The 27,404-nt window shown below is 38.3% G+C and overlaps 1 protein-coding gene across 1 annotated transcript in view; it reads right to left on the bottom strand.

Moving 5' to 3' along the window:
• The window catches only part of LOC126161971 (serine-protein kinase ATM), a 481,619-nt gene that overhangs the window by 52,028 nt on the left and 402,187 nt on the right, over positions 1 to 27,404 (bottom strand). Inside the window, exons 38-39 of the mRNA XM_049918161.1 lie at positions 22,152 to 22,262; positions 9,569 to 9,675 (exon numbers count right to left, since the gene is read on the bottom strand). Of these exons, the coding sequence (XP_049774118.1) occupies positions 9,569 to 9,675; positions 22,152 to 22,262 (218 nt within the window). The remainder of the gene's footprint in view (positions 1 to 9,568; positions 9,676 to 22,151; positions 22,263 to 27,404) is intronic.

Genomic DNA, 27,404 nt, shown 5'->3' with positions numbered 1-27,404 from the left:
CCCACAGATTGCGTTGTCTTCTATATCGTTCACATCGCTTGCAGCGCCATCTGTTGTTGAAAATTGTAACTACTGTAATTTCGAAAGTTTGTCCGCCTGAAAATGTACTGTTGTCCCAAGCATATTGCAACAAACGGTGTATTTCTATCGCTGCTCGTTTAGTTTTTATAGCCGTTTCAAATATACCGGTCATTTTTGAAACACCCTGTATCTACAACTTATCCTTGAGTTTGAGGAAAATAATACTAAACCATGTTTCATAGGAGCTTCCTCTGGTAAAATTTATTAACTGAAAAACATAATAGCTGAGAATACTGATGGAAAAACACACAACATGCCCCCCCCCCCCCCCCCCCCCAACCCAATTTAAGCCTTTGTGTACCCATATACCCAAGGAGGAACAAAACTTCAGAAGCAGTGTTCACTATACTTGTACTAATGTTAGAATTCCACAAAGAATTATCCAAGTGCATATTCATTTTCACATATCTAAGTCATTGCATGAGAATGCAGCATCTAGTTCCACCCCCCACCCCCCTCACGAACCATGGACCTTGCCATTGGTGGGGAGGCTTGTGTGCCACAGTGATACAGATAGCCATACTGTAGGTGCAACCACAACGGAGGGGTATCTGTTGAGAGGCCAGACAAACATGTGGTTCCTGAAGAGGGGCAACAGCCCTTCCAATAGTTGCAGGGGCAACAGTCTGGATGATAGACTGATCTGGTCTTGTAACACTACCAAAACGACCTTCCTGTGCTGGTACTGCGAACAGCTGAAAGCAAGGGGCAGCTTTCCTGTATGGTTAAATGATGATGGCACCCTCTTGGGTAAAATATTCCCCCATTTGGATCTCCGGGCGGGGACCACTCAGGAGGATGTTGTTATCAAGAGAAAGAAAACTAGCATTCAGACCGTGGAATGTCAGATCCCTTAATCAGGCAGGTAGGTTAGAAAATTTAAAAAGGGAAATGGATAGGTTGAAGTTAGATATAGTGGGAATTAGTGAAGTTCTGTGGCAGAAGGAACAAGACTTCTGGTCAGGCAAATATAGGTTTATAAATACAAAATCAAATAAGAATAATGCAGGAGTAGGTTTAATAATGAATAGGAAAATAGGAATGCAGGTAAGCTACTACAAACTGCATAGTGGACACATTATTGTGGCCAAGATAGATACGAAGCCAACGCCTACCACAGTAAGTACAAGTTTATATGCCAACTAGCTCCGCAGATGACGAAGAGATTGATGAAATGTATGACAACATAAAAGAAATTATTCAGATAGTGAATGGAGATGAAAATTTCATAGTCATGGGTGACTGGAATTCGGTAGTAGGAAAAGAAAGAGAAGGAAATGTAATAGGTGAATATGGAATGGGACTAAGGAATGAAAGAGGAAGCCATTTGGTAGAATTTTGCACAGAGCATAACTTAACCATAGCTAACACTTGGTTCAAGAATCATGAAAGAAGGTTGTATACATGGAAGAACCCTGGAGATACTAGAAGGTTTCAGATAGATTATATAATGGTAAAACAGAGATTCAGGAATCAGGTTTTAAATTGTAAGACATTTCCAGGAGCAGATGTGGACTCTGACCACAATCTGACTCTGACCACAATCTATTGGTTATGAACAGTAGATAAAACTGAAGAAACTGCAAAAAGGTGGGAATTTAAGGAGATGGGGCCTGGATAAACAAAAAGAACCAGAGGTTTTAGAGAGTCTCACGAAGAGCATTAGGGAACAATTGACAAAAATGGGGGAACGAAATACAGAAGAAGGAGAATGGGTAGCTTTGAGAGATGAAATAGTGAAGGCAGCAGAGGATCACGTAGGTAGAAAGATGAGGGCTAATAGAAATCCTTGAGGAACAGAAGAGATATTGAATTTAATTGATGAAAGGAGAAAATACAAAAATGCAGTAAATGAAGCAGGCAAAAAGGAATACAAACATCTAAAAAATGAGATCAACAGGATGTGCAAAATGGTTAAGCAGGGACAAATGTAAGGATGTAGCGGAGCATATCACTAGGGGTAAGATAGATATTGCCAACAGGAAAAGTAAAGAGACATTTGGAGAAAAGAGAACTACTTGCATGAATATCAAGAGCTCAGATGGAAACTCAGTTCTAAGCAAAGAAGGGAAAGCAGAAAGGTGGAAGGAGTATATAGAGGGTCTATACAAGGGTGATGTTCTTGAGGTCAATATTATAGAAATGGAAGAGAATCTAGATGAAGATGAAATAGGAGATATGATACTGCATGAAAAGTTTGACAGATCACTGAAATACCTAAGTCGAAACAAGGCCCCTGGAGTAGACAACATTCCATTAGAACTACTGACAGCCTTGGGAGAAACAGGCCTAACAAAACTCTACCATCTAGTGGGCAAGATGTATGAGACAGGTAAAATACCCTCAGACTTCAGGAAGAATATAATAATTCCAATCCCAAAGAAAACAGGTGTTGACAGATGTGAAAATCACCGAACTATCAGTTTAATAAGCCACAGTTGCAAAATACTAACACGAATTCTTTACAGACGAATGGAAAAACTGGTAGAAGCCAACTTCGGGGAAGATAATTTTGGATTTCCTAAAATGTTGGAACACTTCGAGGCAATACTAACCCTACGACTTATCTTAGAAAATGGATTAAGGAAAGGCAAACCTATGTTTCTAGCATTTGTAGACTTCGAGAAAGCGTTTGACAACGTTGACTGGAATACTCTCTTTCAAATTCTGAAGGTGGCAGGGGTATAATACAGAGAACGAAAGGCTATTTACAATTTGTACAGAAACCAGATGGCAGTTATAAGAGTCGAGGGGCATGAAAGGGAAGCAGTGGTTGGGAAGGGAGTGAGACAGGGTTGTAGCGTATCCCCGATGTTATTCAATCTGTATATTGAGCAAGCAGTAAAGGAAACAAAAGAAACAATTTGGAGTATGAATTAAAATCCATGGAGAAGAAATAAAAACTTTGAGGTTCGCCAATGACATTGTGATTCTGTCAGAGACAGCAAAGGACTTGGAAGAGCAGCTGAACGAAATGGACAGTGTCTTGAAAGGAGGATATAAGATGAACATCAACAAAAGGAAACAAGGATAATGGAATGCAGTCGAATTAAGTCGGGTGATGCTGAGGGAATTGGATTAGGAAATGAGACACTTAAAGTAGTACAGGAGTTTTGCTATTTGGGGAGCAAAATAACTGATGATGGTCGAAGTAGAGAGGATATAAAATGTAGACTGGCAATGGCAAGGAAAGTGTTTCTGAAGATGAGAAATTTGTTAACATTGAGTATAGATTTAAGTGTCAGGAAGTCGTTTCTGAAAGTATTTGTATGGAGTGGGGCCATGTACGGAAGTGAAACGTGGACAATAAATAGCTTAGACAAGAAGAGAATAGAAGCTTTCGAAATGTGGTGCTACAGAAGAATGCTGAAGATTAGATGGGTAGATCACATAACTAATGAGAAGGTATTGAATAGAATTGGAGAGAAGAGAAATTTGTGGCACAACTTGACTAGAAAAAGGGATCGGTTGGTAGGGCATATTCTGAGGCATCACGGGATCACCAATTTAGTGTTGGAGGGCAGCGTGGAGGGTAAAAATCATAGAGGGAGACCAAGAGATGAATACACTAAGAAGATTCAGAAGGATGTAGGTTGCAGTAGGACTGGGAGATGAAGAAGCTTGCACAGGATAGAGTAGCATGGAGAGCTGCATCAAACCAGTCTCTGGACTGAAGACCACAACAACAACAACAACAACAACAGTTCTGATGAAATTCAAATTTTTTTTTTTTCTTTCTAAATGTTTAGACGTACAATTTTAAAAGGCCGACACACAGCGTACCTGAAGATAAAGCCTTACTGCTTTGAAATTGACTGTCAAGAAAACAAAATTGCTGAATGTGGAGCTTTTCTGACTGGAATGTTGGCCTTTGCAAAAATTTCAAGTGTTTTTTTCTGAAATGGTCTCTTCTCACTTTCTTCTTTTGGGGACTATTTAAGCTTTCAACAAATGGCTGTTTCTGTTGAGCAGCAGCATTTTCCTTCCCATGAACAGAGTGCTGCTCTGATTCAAGGTGTTTTTCAACATTATTTTCCTTTGGCTATCCAATGCAATTATTACAAAATCTCCAGAATACTGATTTCAAATTTTCGTGGCTATTTATAGCCATGTGACCTATACTTGACAGTGCTAAAGATAGAACCAACAAGGTACTTAGAGCAGAAGTACAACTGAAAATAATTCTATCTGCATGTTAGGGAAAGGCTTTCGGCATGATGAAAATAAATTGACAGGTTTTCCCTTCTGATCGCTATAGTGCAAAGTGCGGACACTATAAACTGGGAGTCGAGCATGAGCATGAACTAGAATTATGACCACCATATGGGAAGGGAGCAGTGCAAGGAAACAAGCTCTGTGCCCCCTCTTAGGGTAGCAGCCTACACCCACATTCGGTCTGTTTGTGAAACTGGAACTGATACACTGTCATGGACATTGTTGGTCCCTTATGGCGCTGTGAGAGTCATATTCAAACCCCATGATGGATGTTCAAATATGGAAAGGAAACAATGAGCAACATACGACACAAAGGGTTTGGTAATGACTAGCATGCAATTTCTTGCTGGGATTAATCAACAGTGTTGTAAATGACATTGTTCCGGCCCAGCCTCTACCAGTACTTGATGCAATCACCCACCATATAAACCTACTATATTACACCAGGTTTTCACCTTAAGCTAGGTGACAAACATAAATGTTTCCTGATGCTAGGTTCCATGGTTGAGTCCTACAATGCCTTATGTGGCACGTATCTTATACATCACTCACCCACGTACTACTGGTATGGCACCAGAGCATGGAATGCACTGCTACATCACTACATTCATGCACTTCTTATTTTGCAAATACATTCTTCCACTCAATATCTTTCCACATTGGGCTTTGCCAGATAACATGCAGTAAAGGTAATCAAAAACTGGTTACTTTTTAGATACATGTGCACAAAAAAAGCTATTTCAAACTATCTCTGACAAAAATAATTTGTCTCGATACAATTCACTATGAAATAGCATTTATTAGGTTATTTTGCATTTTGAGACAGAATTCACATCTACAATGGTTGACTGAAATGTAACGCATCTACCTTCGTAACTCTTCAACAGTTGGCAGCATTGGTATGCAGCAGGTACTGGCTTGTTCCATAGCCTCTTATCTACAGCTCCAGTTGGTGGGAAGCCTTAGCATTGAACGGTTGTGTTGTTACAGTGTAAAGTATGGAACCCTGCGCAGACTGTTGGTCAATACAAATTAAGCAATGTGCCGTCATTGAATTCTTGACAGCAGACAGTGTCATCCCAAAGGAGATTCATCAGAGAATGAAAGCAGTTTATGGTGATTGTGTTGATGTGAGTACTGTACATCCTTGGGCGAGTAAGTTTAAAGATGTTGAGGTGGGAACATCTGACCTGCATGACAAACAAAGTGTTGGACAGCCTGTGACAGCAACCACTAAGTTTCACAAGAAAAGTGTTGACAGATTGCTTCAGGATGATCGTCGTATCACTCAGAGAGAAATTGCAAGCATAATTGGCATTTCAAAAGAACTTGTAGGTCACATTATTGCTTTGCTTGGCTATCAGAAGATCTGAGACTTGAAATTTTCCAGGAACTCCTCTCGCGTTACGAGAATGAAGGTGACACCTGTCTCCATTCAATTGTGTCAGGAGACAAAATGTGGGTACACAATTACAATATGGAGATGAAACATCAGTCAATGGAATATCGACACAAAGTCTCGTCCCAGTAAAAGGAATTAAAGACGCAGCCCTCAGCTGGAAAAATCATGGCCACAGTGTTCTGGGATGCAGATGGTGTTATCTATGTTGATTTCCTCAACAATAAATTCAGAGCATTACATCACAATGCTGTGAACTTTGAAACAATGGCTAAAAAGGGTCCGAAAGGAAAAGGGAAATGTTTTCCTGCAGCATGACAATGCCAAACCGCACATTTCACGTGCCACCACCACAGCAGAACTTCAGAGACTGAATCGCATCACCGTATGGCATCCTCTATACAGTCCAGATTTAGCACCATCTGACTTCCATCTGTTACCGATACTGAAAGACAATCTGCGGGGACATCATTATGCTTCTGATGAAGACACTGAGAGAACTGAGAGACTGTGGGTGTGGAAACAGAGTGTCAACTTCTTCTGTGATGGCTTCAGAAAACTTGTTCCTCATTGGCAGAAATGTATCCAATTGGCTAGTGATTATGTGGAAAAATGAATATTTTTAATTAAAGATCACATTCTAAGGATCATTTCTGCATTTGATTTGTTAAAATATTCCCATTCAAACCCAGTTAATGAAGGTGGAGGCACTACTTTTCATTCAACCCTTTTATATTGCCATTTATTGCATATGAGAGTTTTTCAGGTCCCTTGATCTTCATTACTTTTGCATAGTACTGTTTGATACTGTAGGGATTATAAGGGAGGAATAGTTTTAACTGCTTTCACAATTCATTCTCCTCTTTACCAGAGAATTTACTTTTCTGCATCTAACTGCGAAGACTCTTTGAGTTGCGTACTCTGTTCATCTCTGAATGATACTTAGTGCCAATTACTTTCACAAGCAGCACAGGATGCATACACAAATTATTTGTAAACTAGTACAAATTATAATATTTGAGCCAAACAAATAATAATAAGCCCACATTTTTTTATTGTTTTGGACTTCGGTTTTCTCATGTGATTAACTGTTTCTAAAAATATTTTGTTATGTTATGTTTTATACTATCAGGTGCATTTTCTCTGATATTTAGACAAGCATTTGCAATTTCTTTTTTGCAATGTGTAGCTGGAGTCAGCCCAAATACTGTTCATGTGACACCTAGTGTCAGTGGAAAGATTTTTAAAAAGAGATTATAAGCAGAATTTTAAGTACCCATTCGATACAGCAGTCCAAAATTGTCTACTGCGATACATTTTAACAGGGTCAATAAAAAACAAAGAACAACCAGTACTCCAGGAGTGGCAGAGCAGCACAGCTGTGTGGCAGTAACAGTTAGTATGGGCCAGGTTGCTGCTGGAGTACTAGTTATTCTTTATGTTTTACTGTCTCTGTTCATACATATCAACAACTAATATTGTACCACGCTAATTTTGGACTTTACATTACAAAATGCACCTGATTACTCTTAGAAGTGACATTCTGTACATAGGCATGTATTACAATGACTAATAAGATTATGTGAAACATTTGCTATACTGCATTAACATGTGCCCAAGAACCAAACAAAACTTTCCTATTAAAAACACACAGGACCAACACACAAAGCACAGTTAAGACAAAAAAACTTCTGAAAAGTGATTTAATGAAAACAAGACACAAATAAGAGTGTAGAATGCAACAAAAGAATGACAAAAAGGGAAAAAGATAATAATTCTGGCATACGTGAAAACTCTGAATAAACTAGACAAACACAAACAATAGATATGAACAAGAAACAAAAACATATGGAATTTGAAACAAGAAAACTAATTCAGTTCATATGTAACCTTAATATGGTTTATGATGTCATGCTAAAACTAACTTGTGACTTTGTGATTAATGAGTACATTACAACATAAAATGCACATTTCACTACAGAAGTCTTCCAACTTAGTTAACAGTATAATGTTCCCTCCTATCTGGATCCAGATACCTTCAACAGCCAATAATGTCCAATACGTTTCTACGAGGCAGATTGTACTTTGATTTTGCTCTTTTATACCTACATCTACATTTTGCATATCCCTGATAGCTGAGCTTACTTTTTACTGTGTTATGCATTTAGCTTTCCTCCTATGTCTTTTATGGAAGCAGAGTGAAGAAAAATAATTGCTTACGTATTTTGTTCAATATAATGTTATAATGATTTAGGAGTTTTATGTACAGAATAGTAATGTATTGTGATATTTCTTCTTCAAAATAGATCTTGAAATTTAGAAATAGACTTTTACAAGGTAGTTGGTATTCTTTGATGATCTCCTAGATCCGATTTTTCAGTATCTCTGTGAAGTTCTCCTGTGAGTGAAACAAAAGTATTATCACTCACATGGCTATTTTTCACGTACACTTCATGCACCCCATTAGCCCAACATGAACTTCCAGCTCCTGCAGTATTCCATTATGAAACATAAAACCATTTTTGTTACCTCTGTTGCAGATAAAATGTAGCTTGAATCAAAGTCTTTCACTTATTTTACACATAACTGAACCCAAGTGATTGTTTCACTATTATCCTCACTTAATTGTTACTCTTTCAGTTTGTATTAGGCTATTAAGGATGTATTATGTCTGTAGTTAATGGCTACTACAGATGCCTCACCAGACAAAACTGCTTGTGGACACTGTATATTCTGTTCCTTTCGTTCAGGTGTGTTTGCAAGTTAAAAATATATTTTGAAGGACTACATGCAGGTTATTTAGTGACTGCTTGGGTCCCAATGTTATCATCATCATCATCATCATCATCATCATCTCCATCACCATGACCATCTGTGAGTAATCTACGGTTGCAATCAATGTTACCTATTAAGTTGTTAACATGCAATATGAACGTTAATGCTGATACAGTATTTTACTTTGGCAATTGTGAAATAATTTTAGTTTTGCGGGATAAATCTCCATTGATAATGTGCTGTTTGTAAATGGACATCTGTTGAGGGACCACATAATACTATCTTGGCATAAGTAAGTATATTTATTTCACAGTGGACATTGTTTTTAAGGTGTAAAATAGAATATTCCTGCAAAGTACAGAGTATGAATACTGATTCTGCAGTATTTTTTATTCTGCAAACACATTAACTGTACAAAGTATAATTTTATGTCATAAATGTGAGAGTAGAAGACTGAAAATAATGAGACTATTGACAGTTGTGATATCAACAAAGGCAGACAGCCCTGCCACCTTATGACAGTTATAGTCTGAAGTGTTAGAACACTCATGGAAGTATGGGACTGAATAATTTCATAATTTACATTTTTTGTGGGGTGTTCTTTAGGAGGTTCTCTCAACAATTTCTCATTTTAGTACTTGAACGGCCTGTAAAGGTACCAGCCATTACTTCCACACAAAGTTGGACACTTAACCAGGATGGTTACTCAAATTTGGAAAAAAAATTAGCTCAGAATTCCAGGAGTGAGAAGGAAGATGGTGTCCAGAAGCTCATTATAAATTAATGGTGAATTATATACTAGCCCTAAGTAGTAATTTAATTTCCATACAAGGTTACAAATGCAGAATTCCCTGAGATTTTATGAAATTCCATGAGATTTCCCTGATTCTTCCAGGTAAAATGCAGCTCCCGGAGAATTCCATATTTTCCAAAAGAATCGCCACCCTGCTAAAACGTGTGTTTTTTTCTATTCATAAAGCACATGAAAAAGCACATCTGATGTTACAAATACAGGAAAGCTTACGACAAAACCACTAAAGTCTACACATTTTAATCTCGGAGATTATATACTAATCAACTAAACAAGAATCTGCTAACCTTCACTAGCTGAGGTCGTTTAATGCCATCTGTTCCAATGCATACAATTTTTTTTGGTGCATTCACTCCACCCACCATCTGATAAGTTTTTTCAAATCCTGCAATACCTGTACGTGAAAAATTTGTCTGAATTACATCATTTCAAGTAATGTTTCTCCCAAGTTGCTAAGCATTTCACTTATATACAGTATGAAAACATCGTAATATTCTTCTTGCCGATTGGAATAAGCAACAAATAAGAAACATTAAATAACAGAAAATATCTATACAAGAACAGTAGCCTTATTTGCCTACAATGCAATAGATGTTTTTCCTAACAGGGAGACCACATGGCAATTGGATTTTTGTATTTTCTTAATTTATGGTATGTGAAGTTCATAACTGAAATTTCAACCAACCAAAGCAATTTGAGGCATCTTTCAGAACTTTTCAAGAAAATTAGCTTTCAAGTATTGAGTGTCTTTAATACCCTAATTTTAGGTTGATTATTCAACAGTCATTGTGGCTATGTGGTAGAACGTAGTGAACCTTTCTTTGATTCCTGCTTGATGCAAAAATTTTTAATAAAGGAGCATGTTTTACAAGCATTTCCATGATGATACATAAATATGAAAATTTTTAATTTGTAATGTTCTTTTTTGTTATTTAACCTTTTTCATTGACAGTTTTTAAATAAAAGATTGGTTATTAAGAACTTATATTTGCAGCAAAAACTGGATTTTTGTGTGTGATACGTAATTAGAAATGAAAAGATGTGCATTTTTCATAAAAATGACAGTTTGACATGTGTTAATTCGCATATATTCTATGAAGTTTCTATTTAAATGACACAGATATACGCACTGAATGGGAAAACAAGAATCAAACCAGTGATTGAATGATTACCAGTCTTGAGCTCTACTGATTTTTTCCATCTTTATGTATTTTATGCTTTATGGAAATGCTTGTAGAACATGATAGTTTGTTAAAAAATTTGGCATCAATAAGGAATTGAAACCAGGCTCACCACATGGAAAGTAAGCATTCTGCCACAGAGCGATGCTGGCCATTTAAAAATCAGCTGTATTACAAACACTTACAAAGACTTGCAAAGTTTATTTTCTTGAGAACTTTCAAGTACTGAGTCTCCATGCTTTGGTAGCTGATATTTGAATTCTGAACTTTATAAACATGGTCTCCTTGTAAGACAGGTGTAGCCCTGTTCAAGACTCAAACTATGGTGATACTGTGAATGCTTATCAACTCATAATAATGAGTGAAAGCTTTATTGCTAATACAAGATCGGAGAATGAGATGAAGTAAGGAAATAGGAGTAATAAGGAGCACATAGTGAAGGTAGGAAAAAAGCTTGCTGAGGTGTAGTTAGTCTTTGTATTCCACCTATTCCAAACCTACACTAAAATATTTCAGTGTCTTTATCGATTTCTTTTTGTATTTTATAACATTTTTATGGTTCACAACTTAGAATGGACCCTCTTTTTCTTCTTATATGTGCACAATGTCTTTTTGCTGGATGATTAATACTGGCTGTTTATTTTTGCCACAAAACTTTTACTATTTTGTAAAAAAAGAAACTTGTTATATATGTCAGATTTTCTGGTTTGTATTACTCAAGTTTTAATTTTCAGAAGTCCTTTTCCTCGCCCGAAACACAGTGCATGAAAATGATGAGTTACAAGTTTGTCTTGTACACATATTATGTTTGTGAGTATGGCTTTCTTTATGCATAACAGCAAACGCCCATGAAATGTAGTTTTGTGGAATTGCCAGTGTCTTGAGAGGGGGCTATAAGATGAACATTAATGAAAGCAAAACAACGGTACCATAACGGAATGCACTTCAATTAAAACGGGCAATGTTGAGGGAATTAGATTAGGAAATGAGACACTAAAAATAGATGAGTTTTGCTATTTATGATGATGGCAGGATTAGAGTGTATAAAATGTAGAGTGGAAATGACAAAATAAGATGACAAATTTGTAAATGCCGAATATGAAATTAATTTTTAAGAAGTTTTTTCGAAGTCATTTGTCTGTAATGTAGCCTTGTACAGGAGGGAAACGCGGGCGATCCGCAGTTTAGACAAGAAGATAACAGGAGCTTTTGAAATATGGTGCTACAGAAGAAAGCTGAAGATCAGAAGGGTGGATCACGTAAGTAGTAATGATGAGGTACTGAAAAGAATTGGAAAGAAAAGAAACTTGTGATATAACTTGGGTCAAAGAAGGGATCAGCTGACAGGACATGTACAGCCACCAGTTGCTATAAAGACTTCAGGAGCAAGAGTAACAACAAACAAGGAGTTATAATACACTGTAAACATAGGCATCAGAATTAACAGCTACAAACAGGCTACAATTAGAGATTGTTAACATAAACCATATTACCACACGTATATTTCCTACAATCACCAACAGATGACTGAAAGCCCATACAAGCACATTAAAGAAAGACAGAACACTTAAGACCAATAAAGTATTTCTCCACAATTACTGTAATTAACTGACAACACATAATTCACACTTATATTACGTAATTACTCCTTGTGATAACCAGCCCCAAACAGTATATGTTCTTGTTCACTGTATAGAAGATGAGAGATCAGATCTGGAAATGCTGAAATGTTGACAGAGATCTTGTGATATGATCAACAATGCAGCATGAAGGACAATCTTAAAACATGCATCTGATGAAGGGGATGTATTGACCAAATTATACTCCCAAAAATTCTAAACTAGTGAAGAACTGTTGAGTTTGGTGGTCACTTACTGTGACAAAGGTGCATTTCTGAGGGAGAAAAGTCATGTGTCGAAATTATATCATGAGCAACACTGTGAAGAAAATAATATTTATAATGGAATGAGGACAGTCATGATGTAAAGAAGTATAAATGTACTTTTTAAGAAGATATTTTTGTGAGTTTGTACTTGCTCATTATTAATATCTGCAGAGGGTTCCAAATGGTGATGGCCAACTGCATGTAGTATGTAGCAGTGACTCAGATACCAAGCTTTTTGTTATTGGGGACAAATACTGTGATGCTGGCCACCACCTTCACTGATCTTGGGGGCTATGCAACTGACGGTACAGGAGAAGTAATTATGTGCAGATTCCTTGATGAACAACAAATTTTTGTGACACACTTATCTTGTGAACACGATTCAGTTAAATATTGGTGTTCATTACAAAATATCACCAATTTCACAGCCAGAGTTCAATGTACAAATCTGTTTTTTTGTACAGGTATGTGTAAACCGGTTGAGAAATAAATGAATTATTTTTCGATCACTCTCAATAAACATAGTTCTGTAACAGAAACATACTGATTATAATTCCTTACTCTATATATTACATGAATATTGGTGAATAAATAAAAATTTTGTTTCTCATTTGTAGGCTATATTGTTATTATTATTATTATTATTATTATTATTATTATTATTATTATTATTAATCATGTGGCTTCTTGATACATTGAAATAAATAAAGCATAGAATGTAGAGAAAATATATAAAATATTATAAATATATCTAAAAACAAAGAGTCTGTAACTTACCAAACGAAAGCATTGGTACGTTGATAGAAACAATAACAAACACAAACACACACACAAATTTCAAGCTTTCGCAACCCACAGTTGCTTCATCAGGAAAGAGGGAAGGAGAGGGAAAGATGAAAGGATGTGGGTTTTAAGGGAGAGGGTAAGGAGTCATTCCAATCCCGGGAGCGGAAAGACTTACCTTGGGGGGGAAAAGGGACAGGTATACACTCGCGCCCCCCCCCCCCCCCTACACACATATCCATCCGCACATAACAGACACAAGCAGACATATGTAAAGGCAAAGAGTTTGGGCAGAGATGTCAGTCAAGGCAGAAGTACAGAGGCAAAGATGTTATTGAATGACAGGTGAGGTATGAGCGGCGGCAACTTGAAATTAGCGGAGGTTGAGGCCTGGTGGGTATCGGGAAGAGAGGATATATTGAAGGGCAAGTGCAAATATATCCTCTCTTCCAGATACCCACCAGGCCTCAACCTCCACTAATTTCAAGTTGCCGCCGCTCATACCTCACCTGTCATTCAATAACATCTTTGCCTCTGTACTTCTGCCTTGACTGACATCTCTACCCAAACTCTTTGCCTTTACATATGTCTGCTTGTGTCTGTTATGTGCGGATGGATGTGTGTGTGTGTGTGTGTGTGTGTGTGTGTGTGTGTGTGTGTGTGTGTGTGTTTGTGCGCGCGCGAGTGAATACCTGTCCCTTTTTCTCCCCAAGCTAAGTCTTTCCACTCCTGGGATTGGAATGACTCCTTACACTCTCCCTTAAAACCCACATCCTTTCATCTTTCCCTCCCTTCCCTCTTTCCTGATGAAGCAACTGTGAGTTGCGAAAACTTGAAATTTGTGTGTGTGTGTTTGTTATTGTTTCTGTCAACATACCAACGCTTTCGTTTGGTAAGTCACAGAATCTTTGTTTTTAGATAAATTTTTCCCACGTGGAATGTTTCCCTCTATTATATTCATTAAATATTATAAACAAACATACAGAAAATTTATGAAATCTATCAACTTTGGAGTCAGCAACAGGAAGTCTGGTCTACCGTGATCTTATGGGACATTCTTCTGTGATGTGTCTGATAGTTCATGATTCTCCAGATTCCTACAGTGGGCTTATTGCTTACCTGATTTGTGTAAAAAGTTTGGACATTTGCCATGTTGGGTTCAAATTCTGTTTGGCACTGACCACGTTTGTGTGAAAAGTCAAAGGGGTTTTTGTGTGACACACAGCATATTATTATTTTGGTGTTCAGTCCAAGCATTTGTAAGGTTGAACTCATCTTCCACGGTGACCCTCATTTTCATTGTGGGTGGTCATCTGGAGTGGAGTCAGTTATGTTTTGGATAATCAACACATTGATGGATTACTAGATTTTTACTATCTCTGATGTTTTTTACTCATTTGTGAGAGCAGTTATGCACAATAGTGGTGGGGGTGGGATGTGTCTTAGTACTGGCAATCATTTTGTAGGTGTTGATTTGATAATACCAGCAATCTTTCTCATAGTATTATTTGGTTGGACACATCTCTTTTGTGCATATGGGCTATTTAGCCAAACTGGGGCACAATATTTGGCAGCTGAGAAGACAAGGAGAAGAACATAGGGTTGATGCAGTTGCTCCCCAGGATGTACCACATAGCTTTTGAATGACGATGTTTCTTGTTTTCAATTTCTTGGCTGTTTTTGTTAGATGCTCTCTGAAAGACATAGTTCTATCAGGGTTACCCTCAAGTACCTTGGTGTTTTATTGTGAGTAAGTGTACCGTGTGTATGATGAGTTTTCTTCCAGCGAGTTTATTATTCAGGTGGAAGCAGATAACCTTTGTTATGGTGACATTTTGTTGGAGTCTCCATTTGTGGAATACCTTCCCACTACATCTCTGTTAGGATTTCTTCAGACGGTTCAGCTGAGGTACACCTTGTCACAAGTACCCAGTTGTCAGCGTAAACAAAATTCCTTGACTTTATTTTTTGCATCTCTGCAACTTACACATTGAAGAGTAGTGAAGCTAGGCCTGATCCCTAAGGTAGACTACATTTTAATTTTCTTGGAGAGCTGATATTGGGTCCCATGACTAATTGGAACAGTCAGTCATTTACCATATTGTTCATTAGCTGAGCAATTAGTTTGCAAAGAATTACGTGACGAATCTTGTATATCACACCTTCTCTCCACACTGTACCATAGGTCACCAAATGAAGCTGCTGTTTTAAGTTTTCTTTGAAATCTGTCTCAATTTGGGTGGCGAGTGACAGAACTCGATCTGTGCAGCCCAGGCTGTGGCTACGCCATGTCTCCACATATTCTTTCTCTCAGGAGTGCTAGTTCTGCAAGATTCGCAGAAGAGCTTCTGTGGAGTTTGGAAGGTAGGAGATGAGGTACTGGCAGAATTGAAGCTGCGACGATGGGTCGTAAGTTGTGCTTGGGTAGTTCAGTTGGTAGAGCACTTGTCCGTGAAATGCAAAGGTACCGAGATCGAGTCTCGGTCAGGCACACAGTTTTAATCTGCCAGGAAGTTTCAGAATCTAAGTAATTATTAAAAAGATTACTTATGGTGTATAGGTTTTTTCATTGTTACCATCATGTCTTATGCTGAAAGGTTCTCTGTTCATCTTCCTGGCACCTTTACAACACTTCTCAGTTAACTCCCAAGATGCTTTACTTATGTTGCCAGACTGTTCTATTGCTTTGCTGTTAATCTGTTTCCTTAGGTAAGCAATTTTAATTTTAAACATTTTCTTCATCTGACAGTATTTTTCCTTTAAAAATTGCAGATTAGTAGCTTTATAAAGCAGGCTTAGATCATGCATACTCTACCTGAGCCTAATCAGATTATCTGGGAGTTTTAGTGTAAGATTATATTCATTTTGACAGTGTTTAACTATCTTATGGATTGGACAGCAGTATTCATAATGACTCAACAGGGATGAGTAGAACTCACCCCATTTTTCATGAGACCCTTTAACATGATACACAGAATCCCATTTTCCACACTTTCACCTGATACACAGAATTACACTTTTCGTTTGCTAGTTTATGCATCTTGGCACTGAAAAGTTCTTTCTTTTCTCTTTATGGGGATTTTTATCATTACAGTTTGGTTGCCCTATGTTGTATTAATATAATGAGTGACTAGTATTAAGAATTTATTTGACAGTGGTATCACGGATGTTTGTCTGCTTGCCTTATGACACATACCACATTTTCTGTGCAGAATGGCCTTGAGCTAGGTGATGATTTCGACCCACTACTTTATATTTCATTTCCAGCTCTTGATATTTTCTATCAAGTTCTTGATATTTGGTGTCGATTGTCACAAAATCATCTGTTCGCACGTTTATTGTTTTTCTTTTGCCTTTAGCATTTTTGTTATTTCATTTTTTTGTAGTACTTTTGAAGCACTGACGGCATGCTCACTCTTATTTGTCTTTTATATATTTCAGATTTACTTTTACACATTTGTTGTGCTAGCACTGCTTGCAGCTGATGCACAGGATACTTCTTTCCATATTTTTACACAAATTTTTCAAACGCCATTATCACTTTTGCAAGAAACTGAGACGTTATTACAAGAAAAAGTTTCACTTGGCACCATCTTGCATTACATTGTTCATTTTGCCCGAGTGACAGGACGGAAGTATGCCACAGTTTGATGGCCAGTTTAATCATACAAAGAGCAAAGTTTATTTTCCTTCCTTTCCCACTTATCCACGAGTAACATTCCCTCTAGTCCCAAGGAGTCCTGCCATGATGTCACTGAATTTTCATTATAAATCTGCTTGGCTGCTGTGTCTTCTGTATCATTACCATGAATTCTGAAATGTTCCAGTACTCATAAGAATGGAGCCTCTTTACCTGGCTTTTTCGGAGAATCCTATACAGGATTATTTGCTAAGCCCTTCGCCTGAATGCTTTGCAGGGTGCTATGAGAATCAGAGTGGATGATGAATATCTTCTTATGTGTCCAAGATTGCATATAACTTAGTGACAACAACACAGAACAGCAGATAAGACCCTTGTTGGAGCCATCTGTGTGAGCCATTGTGTCTTTATGGTGTTCCTTTAAAATGCAAGTAAAATTTGCTGTATTCAACTAGTTGTAAACAAGTAATTTATATTTCTACATGATCTCTCTCCAGTCAAGCTGAATGCTTGCTCCAGCACTTCGGGAGAGTTTTTTATATCTACTGTGGTGTCTTCTACTACAATCTTTTTTGTCAAGATGCTTAATGGCTTCATGTTTCGTGGGTTGTTCAGGAACAGGTGTTACGCTGGAGCGAGAGAAAGGATGGTGGACTCTTTGGTCGGATTAGATTTACAGCCATGATCAGAAGCTGCTGCTGGATGACTCACTAATTTCAGAAGAGGGGTGGTGACTACTCTGTAAAAAGCTTTTGCTACACTAATCTCCACATTACACTGTTTATTTTCACTTGTTTATAGCACCATTCACCCGAGACATTTTAAAATTTCCAATTTTAGGTTCCACTAGTGTGGTAGCCATGTGAGTCTTTGATCAACTGACTGACAAGAGTGTAAAACGATGAATGATGCCATTTAAAATGCAGTTTCCATTGATTAAAACTGTGATGGAATCAATTACAATGCACACAGTTTTATCTGATGATAACTTAAATCCTGTTTTTTGTCTCAATCCTCCAACCTGAAGTGTAACTACGATTGATGGTTGTGGAAGCAAGACAGGAAGCAGTAACTCATAAATTCGCCTACGAACAAAGAAGTCTTTATTGAGCTCTTCACTGTGTTAATTATGCTGTTTATGGCACGACAAAGAGGTCAAGAGTTATATTGTTCCCTTGAGGTACACTATTCTGTTGTATAAAATTGTGTGTGTGTGTGTGTGTGTGTGTGTGTGTGTGTGTGTGTGTGTGTGCAGTTTCATAATCAAATGACCACTAAGCAAGAAGAACTGGAATACAATTGGCAGATTGGCAGCCTTCCAGAAAATTCCCTACAGTGAAACTGTACCCCCATGTAGTGTTGTATGATTTTTCAATATCAAAGATTACCACTATAAGAGACTGAATGCACAGTAACACTTCCTGGACAGCTTCCAAAACTCACAATAGAAATGGCTAATGAGTTTCTTTCCTCTAATACCCACACGAGGTGACAGTTTACCATTCACTCAAAGATTATTCTCATGCAGCTTATGAGGGCAACAGGATAACTACTTGTGAACATACTATCCTTCACTGGGTTTAGGAGGGATATCAAAATGGACTCCCATCATGAATGTGGATATAATCCCTGTGAGCATAGGTGGCTGAAAAGATCCATGGAGACTTATTTAGATTCTTTTCTCAATTGATGCCTTGTGCGCTATATACAGGGTGAAGCGAAATTCGTGCACTTGGGCTTCACACCGCGAATCCTCACATGCTACCGATAAAAAAATTTCTGTCACAAAATTTCATCTGACGAGTACCTCTGGGAGAAAAAGGACCTTGAAGAGTGGAAATCTGGCAACACTGTAACCACATGTATGGTAAATACATCTATCAGGATAAGATGATTGTGCTGTACAGTTGGTGCAGTGGATAGAGTTTTGGATTAGCATGCAGGATATCGAAGGTTAGATTGTGGGTTGGGGCACATTTTTTTTATTTGCTGATTTCATTCTGACATATCATACTGTAATATACACCGCTTCTCAGGTCACATGTATCCTAAATTTACAACATTTTGTAATGCTGAACGTAACAAATACTTGGTTAGACAAATAAGAAATACACAGTTGAAACAAAAGACCTGTCACAGGACAGAATAACTACAAAAACAATATCAATTTAGAGATGGTTTAGATGATAGCACAGTACTTGTCATTTAAACTACATTTAGTATGAGCACTAAGATGTCACACATTAGCAACCAGTGACAACAAAAATGTCCATATTAATGACCGTATGACCTTCACAGCAGAATACGTTGTAATCAGAACAACAGATGCTCAAAGAGACCTCCCTGTGCTTCCAAACACTGCACAACCCGCCGGATCATACAGCACTGGACCCTTTGCAGCAAAGCTGCGTCCACAGTAACAAGAGTAGCATGAACACATGCTACCAATTCTTTCACATTCGTCGGTGGAGTAGAGTACGCATGCTCCTTTACATGTCTCCACAGGACCAAATCCAGGGATTTACGTCAGGTGAAAGCAGTGGCCATACAACTGGACCTCCACATCCAAGTCATTTCCCTGGAAATGTTTTGTCCAAATACTGTCGCACATTAATTCCAGAGTGTGGAGGTGCACCATCATGTTGGAACCGTATCCTCTGCCGAACATGCAGTGGAACATCTTCCAGTACATCAGGCAGATAGTTTGAGAGGAATGCATGATACCTTTGTGCAGTCAACCAGTCAGGTAACATGTAGGGGCCCAAACACCTATCGCTTAATATTCCGGACCAGTTGTTGATACCAAAGCGAACTTGATATCCCCAGTCGCAGCTGACGTGTGGGTTAACCTCACACCAATGGTGGTCATTGTGCATATTGAAGACACCCTCAGGAATGAATGTTGCTTCATCTGACCATATTACAGTGTTCATGAAGTCATCGTTGGCTTCCTATTATTGTTGGAACCATTCACAGAATTGTGACCGCTTATGGTGAGCTGCAGGATGCAGGTGTTGCGTGAAAGCATAATGACAGGAGTGCAGCCCATGCTCATGCAGCACGTTAATAACCATGCCTTGCAAGACATGCAGCTACCCTGCTACGCTACGTGTACTTCACTGAGGTTCTTGGTGTACGACCTCCAGAATAGCTTCTTCAGTAGCTGGAGTACGGCGAGTGCATGGACAACCACTGTCACACAATGGTGGAAGGAGAGACCCTGATTCCCGAAGGCGCAGCTCCAGATGACGAAACACATTTTTACCTGGATGGCGTTGATGAGGACATCTAGCAGCATATTTACGAGCAGCAACACCAGCCTTGCATCACATGCACCAAGGCCCAGAAGCATATCCACATAGTCATGGATTGTGTATGCCATACGCCTGCCACACTAGTTTAGAGGTTTACAATGAGAAAATTTGATAGTATACAAATGTACATTGGAGTCTGTCACAGGCACGTTACTCCACCCGGAACAAGTTACTGTCGGGTGGACAGCGCATACCGTATAAACACACAGTCAGTCCTGCACACTGTTCTACCTAAGGTCCATTACCCCTCTGACATATATTGCTCTGCATGATTCATCCCAACACCGCTAATTGTGAAATGTTCGGTTTCAAATTACACTATTTCCCTAACAGTAACAGACGTTATGTTTCCACAATTTCAATAATAATAATAATAATAATAATAATAATAATAATAATGCATTGAGACACATACTAAACAGCATGCAGTTACCAGACTCAATGTTGAAAGGCATAATTAGTGGGACCATGGCGATAACACATACAAATAGTAACCAAGTTTGGACATTATTCGCAAAGCATGTTGCTTGTCTTACTGGTAACGTAGGCCCTAACGAAATGTAATGGACCTGAATGAGGCAAGAATAATAGTTGGTACTAATTCATGGGACCATTGGAGGTGGGCACAAGAAAATCAGGTTTTGCACCTGGTAGATGAAGTCGTGCGAATAAATTCATCTCCACAAAGTGGAAAGGGGTTCTTTGAAAGCTGATCAATCCTCCATTTCTACGATTGTAGTATGTAAGTGCAAATGTTTTCTAGAAGACCCACTGCAATTGCTGTTGCCGATAAAGGTGCCAGATACCGTACCACCTGGACTAGATTTACCAAATAAAAAACATATACCTCAACCCAGGATCGAACCATCAGTCTCCTGCATGCTAACCCAAAACTCTATCCACTCACGAACTGTACAGCACAACTAATATGAACTGACAGGGGTAGTTACCACACATGTGGTTACAGTGTTGCCAGATTGCCACTCTTTAACGTCCTTTTTCTGGCGGATGTACTCGCCAGGTGCAATTTTGTGAGACAGATTTTTTATCACTGGCATGTGGGGAGTCGTGCTGCAAACCGCGAGTGCACAAATTTCGCTTTACCCTGTATAATAGCACCTGATCCTGGGGCTGTATCCTTAACAGCAGACAAAATATTAGCAAGCTCTCCTAAAGAGAGCAGGGAATTACATTTTCCTCGGTTGTTTTGACTTAAGTCTATCCATACCCTCTCTGATGCTTCTTTCTGATGTTTCTCTGTTTCCATCAGATGTCTCCTCATGGAAGTAAGGGGCTACTGTCTGTGCTATAAGAGCTTAAGGAGTGAAAATTGTATCATCATTCATTTTGGCAGATATATGTGATGACCTTTCTCTATCAGAAATCTTCCTGCTTGTCTCCCATACTCTAGTGGGAAACTCGTTCTTGTCACAGGTTTCATCTGCCTGCACTTGACGACAGTGTGGCATTCTTCTGTCTGGTAAGTGTATGCAGACAAGAAAGGGGTCATGGGTCACCTGACTGCAGGTCTAACTTCATCTCTGCAATTTCTGTGAGGAAACACACACACACACACACACACACACACACACACACACACACACAGAGAGAGAGAGAGAGAGAGAGAGAGAGAGAGAGAGAGAGAGAGAGAGAGAGAGAGAGAAAACAATGTGAATAAATAAAGGACTCTGATGATACCGAAGTCGGCCATAGAGGTTTTTATGTGAATACATAACGATTGTGGCATCTTTGAGTGTTGTGAGCAATCGTAATGATAGCACATGCAGATGTCTCTCTCTGTCAATGCATCAGTTTAAGATCAGTATTAACTGAACAAGAGTGATAGTTACTAATATAAACATAGCATAATTATGTACATTCCTTGAAATGTCTACAAACCAAAAGTAGCACATTCTCGTGCAGTGTCAAATGAACAGTATTGTACAATCTATTCATTAGGAAATTTATTTGGTGAGGGACAGAAAGTGTGGAGATGGATAGATAGAGAGAGAGAGAGAGAGAGAGATAGAGAGAGAGAGAGAGAGAGAGAGAGATAGTTTCACTTACCAATAATGTTGCTGTATTGACAATTAGGCTTTACTGGAATTGTCAGTGTTGGTACTAGCACAGTATCACAGTTCTTTAACTTAGTTAGAAGCTCCCCTCTTGGAATTTGACCTGCAATTGAAATTTTTATGTATAACCCAAATCATGCTGCACTAGCAACTATATTAAAAAAAGATCAGCTGGTGTATATATAGATGTGCATCAACAGAGACTGGACAATCATTTACAGCAAGAAGATGAAATGGAGAGCAGGAATGGTTCTTCAGAAACAGAGGAAGTAACACGCCCATCAGGTATAATTTTGCACCACAATCAAATTTTTTGCTACTATACTAACAAGTTAATGGAAGTGTGTCAATTTTTTCATTTAACTAATTCTTTACAAGTATTTGTATACAGCGTGTTATCATTCTAATTGTTTTTTCACTGCAGACAAAGACAGATATTACTAATACTATTTTCTTCTCACAATGTGATGCCTACAATACAGACATTGTGTGCATCCAGCATTTACTTAATCTACGATTGTACTGTCTTGTGAAGTATGATTTAATGGACAGGCACACAAAAGATGTTGGTCACTGAAGTTTCACAAGACTATCATTTGTTAAAGAGCCACATAAAAAGCAGTCAACATGAGTGCAAATACAAGCTTCTTATATTGAGGACACTTTCTTTCAGACTTAAAAATTTGTGCAAAAATGCAGATGAAATAAATAATGTGAAGAACAAATCCTACAGATTTCCTGTAGAACATAAACGGAGTGGAGAAATAACTCTATTTCACTCCCACACATTATTTTCTATCTTACACTTGCCTATGTATAAATATTCTTTTCCTTCTAGTTTTAAACCCTTGGCCATGCACACTATTCACCTTGTTCTTCCACAGGTATGTTGTATCTTTAGTTTTACTCCTTATGCTCAAAAAATGATTATTACTTGTAGTGCTTACAAGCAGGTCTTCATCACTTCAGTATTGGAATCAACAATATCCTCAATACATATATATATCTAAACCACCTGATCTAAAGTACAAACAGATATTCAGTAAAATCATCATACTTGCATATGACTTTTGAGGTTCTGTGCTTCAATCTGTAAAAACAGAATCCTTACAGGATCACTTTGTGTCTGTCTGTCCAACAGTTAAGGACCTTTTCTTGTAGGAATGGGTAGATGTAACATGTTCAAATTTATGTCACATATTAAGATCTGTGGTCCCTTGACAGTATAAAATACAGCTTAAAATAGCTTTTAAGTCAATTAAATCAAAAGATATGGCCATTTTTGTCTCATATTTTGATACTAAAAAACTTGCTCATCAAAAACTATAGGGCACTTCTTGTTGACATAGAATCACAAAATTTGGCAAGAAGGAAGGTTTTGCAGTAAAGTACAGGAAAAAAACCAAAACTAAAAAACTGTAATAATACAACACAAAAAATATTTTTAACAATAGAAATAATCAATTTTCGACAATATAATGTAATTGGATAGACAAAAAAATATACTCACCAAGCAGCAGCTGGAGAATATACATACATACAAAAAATGTTTTACTTACGCAAGCTATCAGAGCCAGTGCCTCCTCCTTCCAGCAGAATGGTTGCAGGGGAAAGAAGAGGGGTGAAGGAAAAGGAGGTTTACCAGAGAGGATGAGAAGGAAACACTGATTGTTGGGGACTGCACCAGATGAGATTTGAAAACCTGAGAGCTTAAAGGTGGAAGACAGAAATTACTGCTAAAACATGGATGAGTTAATAAGAGTGAAAAGCTAAGTACATTGCATGTGCTAGATGTGGGAAGGAGATGGCAAAAAATAGACAGTTCAGAAAATGAAAGATGTAAAAAGCTAAAATGGAGTGAAGAAAGGAGTAGTTACTCTGAAGAATGTTGAGATGGAAGGAATTAATTTGAATTGAAGGCAGGTAGGTGAAGAGAATCAAGGACATGTTGCAGTGCTAGTTCCCGTCACCGAGTTCTGAGAAACTGGTGTCTGGGGGAAGAATCCAGATGGTATGTGTGGTGAAACAGGCACCAATGTCATGACTCATGTAGTATAGCATGCTCTGTAATAGGATATTGCATGTTGTTGGTATACACTCTCTGACTGTGCCCATACATCCTAACTGATAACTTGGTGGTAGTCCTGCTGATGTAAAAAGCCGAACAGAGTTTACATAACAGCTGATATATGACATGTCTCATTTTACAGGTGGCTCTCCATTTGCTAGTATATGTTTTGCCAGTTACAGGGCTGGTATAGGTGGTGGCAGGAGGGTGCATAGGGTAATTCTTTCAATGGGGATGGTCGCAAGAGCCATAGGGGTAGGGAGATGGGTGCAGAAGGAGCATAGGGTCTGACAAGGATATTGTGGAGATTGGGAGGGCGATGAAAAGCTGTTCTAAGTGTGGTGGGCAAAATGTCAGACATAATGGATCTATTTCCAGAACATGATATTAAGAAGTCATTGTGTTGTTGAAGTAGCTGATTAACACCTTCAAGGTCAGGATAATACTGAGTGGCAAGTGATGTGCTCTGAAGCTGTTTTTTGGAGGGATCAGCGGTAACAGGATTGGATGTGATAGCCTGGAAAATCTGCTTTTAAACTAGGCTGGTAGGGTAGTTACATCCAGTGAAGGCTGAGGTGGGATAACTTGTAAAAATTCCTGGACTCTCTGAATACCTTCTCCAAATTAAAGTTCACATGATCCTATTCCAAATCCCATGCCACCTTCCACGATGTTGACCTCACCCTCACTGTAGACCAGCTACATTTTCTGTCCACATTAAATCTACTAACAGCCAACAGTACTTACATTTTGACTGTCGCAATCCTTTCCATGTCAAACGTTCCCTCCCATACAGCCTTGGCGTTCAAGGGAAACGTATTTATTCAGATGCAGACTCTACAGCAGCACACTACCATCCTCTCCTCAGCCTTCAATGGACATAATTACCCCACCAGATGTATTGAATCATATTATTTTTTCGTTCTTTTCTTTTCTTATACATACAAGCTATATGTAAACTGAATGAGTTATAGACACCGCCAAAGGTAAATTAATGAGTTGTTTTATGACAAGGATAATGTTTTGATACATCATTAAATATCTGTATGAAACCATGTAAGAAATACTCTCTTCAATTTATTGATTCCTATATCTACACCCTTCTTGTTTCGAGAAGTGGTAGCGTACGGATGTATGCTTGGATCCCTCATACCACCATTGTTAAAAATGGGTATTTTAACTGTTCATTAAAAATATTATATAAAGTTATTAGAAAAGGAATATTTATTTGCACCATTATATGGTCAACACCTATCTGTTCATCATTTCACTTGCCGCTGAAATCCTGCATTAAGAGGTTCAGTGCAGACAATTATAATTTAAGCAGTATCTTAAGGAGCGTTCCTGCACTGACATTGTCATAATCAAGACTAAACACAATGGAATTAATGTGAAGATTGACAATTTCAATGGTTGTTCAGAAGCAGATTTCCTGAACCATCATACCCAATCCTGGTACTGCTGATTCCTCCAAAAAACAATTTCGGAGCACACCGCACCACTTGTTACTCAGTATTACCATGACCTTGAATGTGTGAATCAGCCACTTCGACTAGGCCGTGGCTTCATAACATCACACCTTGAAATGAGATACATTCTGTCTCAGATTTTGCCCACCACACCTAGAACAGCTTTTCGTTGCCCTCCCAATCTCCACAATATCGTTGTCAGACTCTGTGCTCCTTCTGCACCCATCTCCCTACCCTAGTGACCATTCCTGCTGCAAGACTTGTCCTATGTACCCTCCTACCACCGCCTACACCAGCCTTGTAACTGGCAAAACATATACTATCAAATGGAAAGCCACCTGTGAAACCACACATGCCGTACAACAGCTGTTATGTAAACACCATTCAGTCTTTTAAATCAGCATGACTACCACCAAGTTATCAGTTATGATGAATGGGAAAAGGAAGACGGTGCATACCGACAACACGCAATATCCTGTTGCAGAGCAGGCTGTACAACATGACAGTCGGGACTTGGTCTTGTTTGACCACATGCGCCATCTGGACTCTTTCCTCAGATACCAGTTTCTCAGAACTCCACAGGTGCGTACTAGTGCTAACAGGTTGGTGTATCAAGTTCAAATCTATAATCCCTTGGTGGTATAAGACATTTAAGCTTATAAGTCAATTCAATCAAAAGATTCAAACATTTATGTCACATACTTTGAACTTGCAAATCCACTCATCAACACGTATAGGGTACTTCCCATTGACCTGGAATCATGAAACTCAGCAAGATACAAGGTTTCATGGTACAGGTAAAGGGAAAAATCTAACATGAACAAATATTTTTTGTTATTTTTTCCCATCTGTCTGTCTGTCCATCTGTTAAGACCACTTTTCAACATGAACAGATTGTTGTATCAAATTCAAATTTATGTTGCTTAGTAGGGTCTATAGTCCCATGGCAGAGAAAAAATTTAAGCTTCTACGTTGTTGTAACCAACAGATTTGGCCATTTATGACACATATTGTGATACTCACAAGCTTACTAATCAAAACCTATAGGGTACTTCCTGTTGACGTAGAATTATGAAATTTGGCAAGAGGCAATGTTTCACAGCTCAATTAAAATAAAAAAGTCTGACAATTGTTGAGCTGTAAACAGACATATCCTTTAGCTATTACAACACACATTGCCTTCATCATCCGTCAAAAGCGTAATAGATGAACATTACTTCATGCAAACATTCAAAATAAGGTAGGCCTAAATAAAAAATATTTTATTAAATGCTCTATAGTGAAAGGCAATCAATTCTGGGGCCTATGTAATGCCCAAAATTGTTACAGTCAGTTTTACAAATAGAAAGAAATTGGTATGGGCTGTGCAGTAAATGTGGGAATGTGTAGATTTGGACTCCCTCAGCAAATGGTTGTTGTTTTGGCAACAGTGACAGCAGATGCATTAGCATGGTGGAACAATTTTCAATGCTTGCACATCTTTGGCTGTTTAGCTAGAATTCTTTTGAAAATATTAAGGGAACAGTCTTCTTCTATGATAGTATGTGCTTATTATTGTGCTAATTGCAACAAAAACACATACACCAACCTCTTGTTCACATTGTTTCACCTCTTCACTACTGTTGCACAGGTATTACTGAGGAGTATGTGGACCCATGACTTGTATACTGTCTTTGGATCATATCTGAACAGACAGATATTTTTTACG

Source organism: Schistocerca cancellata, chromosome 2, assembly GCF_023864275.1.
Source record: "Schistocerca cancellata isolate TAMUIC-IGC-003103 chromosome 2, iqSchCanc2.1, whole genome shotgun sequence".
In the NCBI taxonomy this organism is placed as follows: Eukaryota; Metazoa; Arthropoda; class Insecta; order Orthoptera; family Acrididae; genus Schistocerca; species Schistocerca cancellata.
This window is presented reverse-complemented; position numbering and strand designations above follow the sequence as displayed.